Genomic DNA, 9,554 nt, shown 5'->3' with positions numbered 1-9,554 from the left:
GGGGGGAGCCACCAGGCTGCTTTCCTTTGTTTGCATGTGTTGGCATGTGCGGGGTGGGGGACAGGGCGCAACAGCTGCGCGGCCAACATCCTCCCCGGCCCCAGCGCCCCCCTGCCTGCCCAGCGCTCTGCCCTCAGCCACCGCTTTGCCACACGGATACCTGACTTCTGTCCCCTTTTCATTCCCCTCGCCCCACCCCTGTGTAGGACCCAGCTGGGATTTTTGAGCTGGTGGAAGTGGTTGGCAATGGCACCTACGGGCAAGTGTATAAGGTGGGTGTCTTCTCTCGGCTTTGTTTTGTCTTTTCTTTTTTCTCCCCTGGTCTCGTTTTGTTTCTCTCCTCTCTTCTGCACGCCACCGGCTCTCTCTGCTTTGTTGCCTGCCCGGCTCGTGCCAGGCCGCCGCGGTTTGCTCGCAAAAAGTTAAGCGCGATACAAAAGGTGATGCTGATGTTATAGGACGACTGTGCCAGCTGCCTGCCCACCGTGGTGTTTTCCCAAGGACAGCCTCCAGGGGTTAAGAAAAAGGGACAGAAAGGACTGCTTTAACCACCCTTTCCCCAAACCGTTTAAGATCTTCCTTAGTTTTTTTCCTTCTTCTTATCAAGAATGCAACTGGCTAAGCAATCACTGGGGGCCAGCTGAGGAGGGGAATGTGCTCCTTGCAAATCCATTAAATAATAAATGAAGGAAGGAAGGTCTTGCTTTTGTGCCCTCTTAAAACAAAGGGGTTTGGCTTTGTTTGAAACTTGTCACCTGGTTTCCTGGTTGAAAACCCTGCCCAAGTGGCTCTAGATGCCAGGTCTAGGCTAAGCGGTGCTGCTTGTAGGGGGTGTGTGACTGGGGCAGGGGAAGAGTCCGGGAGCAGTGACAGTAGACCAGCAGAGCAGGAAAAGATCATTGTCTGCAAACAGTAAAATCAGAATTCCTAGAATAACCTGTTAGACGAGTGTATAAAGAACAAAAAAAGTGAAGGGAGAGAGAGCCCATGTGGGTGTGAAGCTATGGTCTACTTTTTAACGTTCAGTACAGGAAACAAATGCACATTGAGACTGCATGACTTTGCAATGAGCAGCTCTTACCAGTATGACTAATTAACTATGATCCCCATTTATTCCAATAAAATGGAAATTGGAAGGGGGCATTCTTTTCTGTGTTTTTTAAATAAGACTACAGAGCTTAACCTTTCCCCAGTTGTAAATTGCTATTCTATACATCTCCCTAACTATAAGTAAGCCATTTCGGTGCATCTTCTACAAACAAAAAGCATTTAGTTTTTCTTTGAGAAAGTAAGCTCCAGCATCAAGGATAGAGAATCATATTATCCATAATGGACAAATCTCATTTAAAAGTAGAAATCGAATATCCTGACTGCTGCTGCTTGCAAAAGGCTGGAAAACCATATGGCTCAACAGGCCTGGGTAAGGTATAAAGGCTGATTAGAAGCTGACCTCTGACATTTCCCTCAGGGTAATCCATTTAATAATTATTTTTCTGTAATCTTTCTGCTACAAAGCTTGCATCACCTGGACCCTCTTTATAAGAAAAAGTGGGGTGTGAATGCCTGACTTTAAACTCTCCTGTTGATTATTGCAGCTGGTATATTGTTAGTTGGTTTACCTGATAAGGCTTTGAACTAATTAGTCAATTCTTTGTTGGGTTAACTGCCTGACAGTAGGAGTTCTTAATTTAATTTTGTTGAAATGCCCTTGAAGAGTCCTAGAAAAACTACTAAACTCATCTCCACACTACCCCAAACTTAGCCAACATATTTATCAAACAATGAATAAGAAGTTTTGATTACATGTAAGTTAAGAGTCGTGTGTTGGAAAGACCTCATTGTTGGTACTACAGTTTAGAAATCATCTAAATGCTGCTACCTTTGTTAGAAACTCCTTGGACATCAGCATCATATTTTGGCAAGTGTGAGCTTAAAATAGGGGACAGGTTCATTTTTTGTCTGTGTAAGGTGACATAAGCAACAAGACTTTCCCAAGATAAGAACGCAGGGTTTATGGAAACAAAGGTCTGATCCTGAGTTCCTTGCATAACCTAGACACCTTAGGGCTAAGGTAAGAGTTTTGCATGTAAAAAGAATATAGCAATGGGCCCTAAATTAGTAGTTAGTTTTCTGAGTCCTCAATTCTGTGTTTGGGGTGGGAGGAGGGAATTCAGTACTGTGGCAGGATGAGAACTAACTGGATTTGTTTGTCAAATAGAAATAGATTTTCAGCCATTTAGGATTGCATTACAAACAGTCATTATACATTTCTCAGATATTGCTAGTTTGATTTACTTCCAGGTTTGTCTTGGCATCAGTGATGATGTCATCTGGACTGTAGGTATATGGTTGGCTGGCTAGCTGCCACTGCAGAGACTACAGAGGGAGCATGAGAGTGCATTACGTTATCTCTTTGTCTAATTCATATACATTGGTGATTATACTGAAGGTTGTTTGTCTTGCTTAGGCATTTCTCTTCAGAACATAAAAAGATCCTCAACCTGTTGACCATAGTCAATACTAGTTTTTTCTGTCTCTCAAGTCCACTCCATTTCTTTGAAAATGGCTTTTTCATGAAAGAGAGAAATTATAGAAGATAAAAAAAACCAAAACAAAACAAGGGGCAGGGGGGAATGGTGAAGGTCTAAAATAGGCTTCTGAATCAATATTTAGCATTTAGAGAGAGCCCAAGTTTTGCAGTGTAGGCAGAGCCATTCACCAGTCTGGAGCATTATGTATAAATATTGGGATTTTGTGCAGTTACAAGAGTCTGCCAATGTGGAATTCACTGTGGGAATGGGACATAAGCAACACTGCTTTTCAATAGTCTATCTCCTAGTCAAGTGAGTAGCTTCTACCTTTTTCTTTTTAATCATAGACTTGGTTATTGTTCCCCATTTTTCTGGGGAACTCTGCATTTCAAGAAAAGCATATTATGCAGTGATGAATCAAGGGAAAAAATGAACATGAGATTCCACTAGGCTTGGTGTGATTGAATGAGATGGAAATTATTTAGTTACTATGCTTACTGTGGGGAGGTTAGTTAATTTATTGGTTTGTGTCCAAAAGCTAGCTACAATCCACTGTCAGAGAATTTTTATTTCTTCAGTATAAGAAGTGAGGATGTGTATATGGCTTGTCTAGAGGTTGTTGGCTCTTTTGTCATAGAGTTTCAAATGTTGAGAAGAAGAAAAATAGCAACTTCTAGTGTTCTGGGCCAGGAAGCAAGTAGTTAAAATTTTGAGATACAGCAAGTGAAGTTGCTCTGAATTGCTGTGGAAGTAGAAGATCTCCAGGTTTCTTTTTTAAAAGTATAAATTGTAATGAGAGAAGTATTTTTATTAGAATTCTAAGAGGAGTTTCTCTTCAACAGGTTATCAGCTGATTTTGAGCTGAAAGGCATGTGCAGACTTGTGCACAAATGTGTTTCCTTCTTTTAGATTGCGGAGCTCGGCTAGCTGTGTGTTCTAGTCATAATGTCTAGTTGTCAGGGTTTTTTAATAAACAAACAATAGGAAATGAATTTATTGTTAATCAAGTTTCAATTTTCAACTACCATATTTTATTGACGGCTTATTTCTAGGAAAAGGTGCACGTGGTATGTGAATAAATACAGTGATATACTATGATACAACTTGCTTTTGGGAGATTATCTGAATGACATGTAACCTAATGGCATATGTAGTTATGATGTAATTGTACATGTTTTTGAGGGTTATCTTTTGGAGTAAGTTCTTTGCATACAGTGTCTTCTAGTCTTTAAGTCTATCACATTTTATCAGAGCACTTAAATGCAAATTCCAGCAATACTTACCTGGCAGCTTGTCTTAAAAATTTTCTGTGGATCATTTGCAAATACTGCAAATCATCCCAAGCAATATTGTACTTCTTTAGTTAGTTTATTTTCCAGACCAAAATAGTAAACTTCACATTTGAAGGGTAAAGGTTACTTAGCCAAAAAGAAAAAATGTTTACTTGTAATTTGAGAGAGAATCTTAGTAAATTACTGTCACTTTTTTTTTTTTAATGTGCAAAACTGAGTATATAAATGATAGGCATTTGGTCACCCTTTTAGAAGTTTCATGAAACAGATCTGAAGTTAATAAAGTGGCTGCTGGTATGTAATTTACAAGCTAACTTTAGATTAAACTATAGTAACATTTAATTATTTCTCTTAGAAAAAATAAAAAAGATATTAACCTTTTATAAAAACAGCTGTGGTACATGTGCTGTTACTTCTGTCCTTCTTACATATGGCAACCACGCATTTCTAGGTTGGCAGAACTGACTAGGAAAAAAAATTCCCATGCTAGGTTTGAAGCATAACAAAAAAAAGTGCCAGAAAGCTCGGAGTTAGGGACAGCAGTCCTAAGTTCCCTTAATTCGTGCTGGTCTTGCTTTCTAAGTATCTTGTAATAGTTAATTCATAGTGAAGGCTTCTTTTGTTGATTTATGTTGCAGCCTTCCAAAACTGCATGTAAATGATGTGTATTGTCTAAATTCTGGCTCATAAAAGGAAATAATGTAAGATGTGGTAGTTTAAATGCTGATTTGAAAATAAATTAAACTAGGATAAATGTTTTTCTCTCACTAAGGATACCCTCTCTCTCAATGGATTTTTATTTAAAAAGATAGCTTTTTTTTGTTGAAGGAGGGGATGTAGCGCTTGGTATTTTTAACTAATTGTTGACTGATTATATAGCATAGATGTCCGTTCATTAGAGAGACAGAAAAGAAAGTGCATCATTGTGGATTCAAATGATTTTTTTCAAATGTGAATACAATTCCAGTTTTATCACTATAATGTCAAACTGTATTCAGTATAGTTGGGTCACTTGGTTTCAGGAACTGGACCAGATCAGCTTATTTAAGTATGAACTGCTTTCCTTCTTTTCCTCTTATTTTCTGAGGGAATTTCATTGTCCAGTATTGATTTTTTTTTTTCTTTTTTTTTTCTTGAATGAATTGGTAAGGGCAGAATAGTGCTTGTAATTTAAAAAATAAAGAAAGGAAAAAGTGGTATTTTAAAAGTTTTTATAGTTGCATGTATTCTCATTTTACTCAGTTGCATTGTAAAAGGATTGCCCACTTCTGAAAAGCCCCCTACCTCCCAAATCCTTTCAATTAAATATACAAAAGCTAGGCAGGTGGCCAGTGGGGATTACTGATATTTATTTTTATTTAAAAAAGTGCAACCTGCTAATTGTGGGTAACCACATGTTCCCTCTCTTCCCTCCCCCATTCCATCTGTCTGTTTGTCAAACCTACTTTTGGTATCCTGTCTTAAATCAAATTGCAAGCTCTTGGGGCATGGGATGTGTCTTAGAATAGTTAGCATGGTGACTGCCTCCATGGCAAATCCCTCACCTGGTGAGGGTCTTTCTGTACTAGATTGTAATGTACATAAAAATGTAATATTAAGAGCTTGATCCAACTCTTGTTAGAAGTCGGTATGCAGGCTTCTCTTCGGTGGAGTTTTGGGCTTTAACTAGGACTACAGAACCTATATCTTTTTCTCCCACATCCTTTTTCATTTTGGGTAGCCACTCTGTTCTACTCTATAAACTGATCTGTTGTGGGGAGACCTCGTCTCAATACCCAGCTTCCTGTGTTGTAGCTGTTTGGAAGGAGGATTCTTCTCCCCAGCTTGTCCAGGGCGAAGACTTTCTGTATACACAGATTTCTTATTCTCCCATCACCTTCGTGAAGAGATGAAAAGGCACCAGAGAAGTTTTCTGTGCAAGTCTGAGTAATAGTGGGTGGCTTTGATTGCAGAAGTGAGGAACAGGTAGACAGGCGTACCACTTTTTTTCTTCCCCACAAGCCCCTCCCTTTGAGAGGTTATGAGGACAGCCTTAGCCTATATTTTTCTTTTTGTGGGGTCTTCTTCACTGTAGGGACTGCTATCAGGGACCAGAGGGAAGTCTCTAAGGCCATGAAGTAAATGTGGAGGCACAAGGGATTGTCTGTGGCTATGGTGACAGCAGCTCCATCCCCCCCATTTGGTGGAATGATGCCAGGGAATTTCCCTGAGGGGATCTCACTTTAAAAGAAGTGATCAGCCCTTTCTGCCTTTCTGCTTGTATTGGTTTTAGTATAAACCTTCAACTGCAAAGATGGCTGAGTTGTCTTATGGTCTAGTTAGTATGTACTCTTTTTTTTAAAGGTGAAACTTTTAGTTTGAACATCATTTCTAGCCTCTTGGAGTGGTCACACGTTTTCTTAAAATGTCATTTTAAGGTTTTTATATTTTTGTCTCTAAAGCTAGCTCTTGCAGGACTATTTCACAGTTAGGGCGGCTTGGAGCTGGAACCAACTTCCTAGGGAAGTGGTGCTGGCTCCTATCCTGGGGATCTTTAAGAAGAGGCTTGATGTCCACTTGACTGGACTCATTTGAGTCCAGTTTTTTCTCCTGCCCAGGTGGGGGGTCAGACTTGAAGATCTACAAGGTCCCTTCCCACCCTACTTGTATGATTCTATGATTTCTCATTTCTTCCACTTCCAGCTTTGAATGATATTGGCCCCTAATATGATACTGTTAACTCATGGCAAATAGGTTGATGCAGTCATAGTTGTAGAAGATCTGTATCTACAGCATTATTTTAGGACTTGCCTACCATTACTAGAGTGGTACCATTCTACTAATACCGTTCAGTGGTACTCATACTAGTACCATTAGCTATGATAGCCTGAACTCAGGCAGAAGGCAGGGCAAGGTGGCATCTTACAGACTAACTGCTTCAGAGAGGCATGAGCTTTCATAAGTGACAATCTACTTTATCGGTGTCTGATGAAGTAGGTTGTCACCTACAAAAGGAAACCAGTGCTAGCCTGCCTTACCTTCTACCCACCGTTAGAGTCGATAGGGGAAAAAAAATCAGCTGACTTCAAAAAGGTAGGTAGGGTAGCAACTCATAACTATGCAAGATGCTTATTTTTTTTTAATCAGACCCTTTAATTCATAGTGCTCTATGTCTGTAATTTTTTTAAAAAAGCTGTAGATAAAAGATTAAAACTACTGTCTTAAGAGACCATTTTTTTAACCTTTTTTGATTTAATTTGAAGGTATTAAAATTAGGTCTTGTTACTCAACAGGAGTTGTTTGGTTGATTTTGAGGTTTTCCCATCTCATTTAGATATTTTTTAAAGTGCCTTCCTCTTGGTTGCTGCATGAAAAACTTGTTATGCAGGGTCACCACTTCTCTGCTTGTACAAGTGTTGCCAAATGCCCAGTGTACTATTTCTAAGGTTTTGGTGCCCCTACATCCCATAAAGCAACGATGAAGTAGGTTGTTACCTATGAAAGCTTGTGCCTCTTTGAACAAGTTAATTTCTAAGGGTTCAGACTGTTACGGGTGGGGGAAAAAAAAAAAAAGAAAGAAAACAAATACGCTTTACTGGAAGAAACAGTGTGTTAGTTCATCCTGTCTCCACAGTGTCTGTATAGATTGGACGCGTCAGTGGGGCTTTTTGGTGCTTTTATCTAATAGGTGATTCAATCAGGGATTCAATCTAATAGCTGTTTAGTCAGGGAGCTCTGAAGTGGTAGATGACAACCTTTTTGGCAGGTGTGCCATAAATTAGTCCTGCACTATCCCCAAGTGCTGCTCTGGTCCTCTTCCTCTGCCTGATCTGCTGCTCTGCTTTCTGCTACCTGTCCCCTCCCAAGTGTGCCTCCTGTGACACAGGTTGCTTGTGCTGTTTGTGGCACGTGCGCCATGGGTTGACCAACCCTGCTTTAGAGAATCTTTGCTGTTGCTTCTAGTTTTGTAGTAGAAGAGTAGCAAAGTACTATTCAAAGCCTTGTGAGGCAGTTAAAGTCGACTAGGATGGCACCTGTTTCAATTTGCTACTGCTTTGTAAATCTGTGAGCAGCATCGTGGCTAGACAGGGGTAGGTAGCTGTATTAGCTTGAAATCAGGCAGAAGGTAAGGCAGGGTGGCACATTAGAAACTTGTTCAAGAAGGCTTAACCTTTTGTAGGTGATGACATGCTTTGTCAGAGGCTGTGCACTGTTGGAGAACTTAATGTCAGGGACTGAGAACTGCTTAAGAAGTGGAGAACAACCAATCTTGCAAGAGCATAAAAGTGCTGAGGCCTGAGGAGTCAGTAGATGGGGATTAGTCAGATACCTCGGGTGAAGTTAGAGGCTAATGCACCCTGGGCAGCCCACTGGTAGCAATCACAGCAACCGTAGGCAGGAGTAGGAGGGGGTGGGAATTAACTTACCATGTAATTCACGTTCTCTGCTGTCCAGGGGCAACAAACAACCCTAGCTCTACCCTTATTTTTAATATCAGTCTCTTACTAGAGTAGAGGAGGTCTTGGCTAGAATTTGGGGTTGGAAGGATGTGAATATGAGCAAAAGGAGACGGTGGGTCTGAGTGTAGTATCAGGAGATTTGTTGGGGAAGAAAGGAGAAAATACAGTAGGAGAGGTCAGAACATGATTTGGGGAAAGGAAGAGCAAAAGACATACTGGAATGGAGGAGAAGGGGAACCAGTCTTTAAATGGAAAACGGCATCAGGATTGGAAAGAAAGTACTGTGATTCTCAATAAAAAATTTTAATAATATATTTGTTAGAAAGCTGGCATTCTGTCAAATACAGATCTGTCTGTGCTACTCCGTCAAGGTATACTGGTCTTGGCTTTGTGGGCATGATATATCAGGAATTTTTCACGTTGGTTGATAGATACTGGGTGCAGCCCAGTCTGCATAACTTTGCTAGCAGAAATCCCGATAGGCAGAGTTATACCCATTAAAACTGTGTTTTGCTGGCATACCTCATGTTTGAGGAGGTGTAGCTTTGCTTGTGAAAGAACGCTTTGGCAGGTATAAGCTGCATCTTTACAAGGTGCCTTCTCCACTGGTATAGCTGTAGTTACATCAGCAAAGCCTTGCGAAGGGTAAACCTCTGCTAACTAAACTTTGTAACAGTGTGGTCAAGGTGGCAAAACCGCAGTGGGAATGCAGTTATTGATATGGCTTACTTCCATCAATGTATAGTCTTTATTTAACCACCTTTGTTCTGGTACAGTTCATTAACTTGAGGACGTTGTACCAATTTACAATATCAGTATGACATCACATACTCTCTCTGAAATAGTTGCATCGGTACAATAGCTCCTGTCTAGACAAGTTTTTAGGCAGTTTTTAGGGCTCCAAACTTGGTTTAAAAGGCAGTACTTGTGGTTGAATGACACACCCCTGAAAGTAGGGGCCATAATGGCAACGCTGACAAACCCTTAATAGTAGAGTCACTAGCATATGCTGCTATAGTAATCCAAAATATCCCTCCAGGGGATTGATGCAGTAATGTCTGAATGAAACAGCAGTGTATCTCCAGAGTGGAGACCTTAATTGCATTTCTTTGTGCTTCTCCAAGAAACTGATAGTACTGCATATCATTAGTTGTTTTGCAGTGAGTTAATGTGAAAAAAATGAGTTGTATAGCAAGCATTACAGATGTGTTGGGTTATTAATTGGCTGCCTTATCATTTACCCTAGATATTTATTTTCACTGGTTCAGTGTTTGATTTTTTTTTTTTTTTTT

General features: G+C 40.2%; 1 protein-coding gene across 6 annotated transcripts in view; it reads left to right on the top strand.

Moving 5' to 3' along the window:
• The window catches only part of MAP4K4 (mitogen-activated protein kinase kinase kinase kinase 4), a 246,292-nt gene that overhangs the window by 530 nt on the left and 236,208 nt on the right, over positions 1 to 9,554 (top strand). For all 6 annotated transcript variants that reach the window (XM_019524198.1, XM_019524203.1, XM_019524202.1 and 3 more), the window contains exon 2: positions 207 to 272. In XM_019524198.1, coding sequence (XP_019379743.1) covers positions 207 to 272 — 66 coding nt within the window. The remainder of the gene's footprint in view (positions 1 to 206; positions 273 to 9,554) is intronic.

Source organism: Gavialis gangeticus, unplaced genomic scaffold (genome assembly GCF_001723915.1).
Source record: "Gavialis gangeticus isolate Ggan-Ray unplaced genomic scaffold, GavGan_comp1, whole genome shotgun sequence".
Taxonomy (NCBI): Eukaryota; Metazoa; Chordata; order Crocodylia; family Gavialidae; genus Gavialis; species Gavialis gangeticus.
This window is presented reverse-complemented; position numbering and strand designations above follow the sequence as displayed.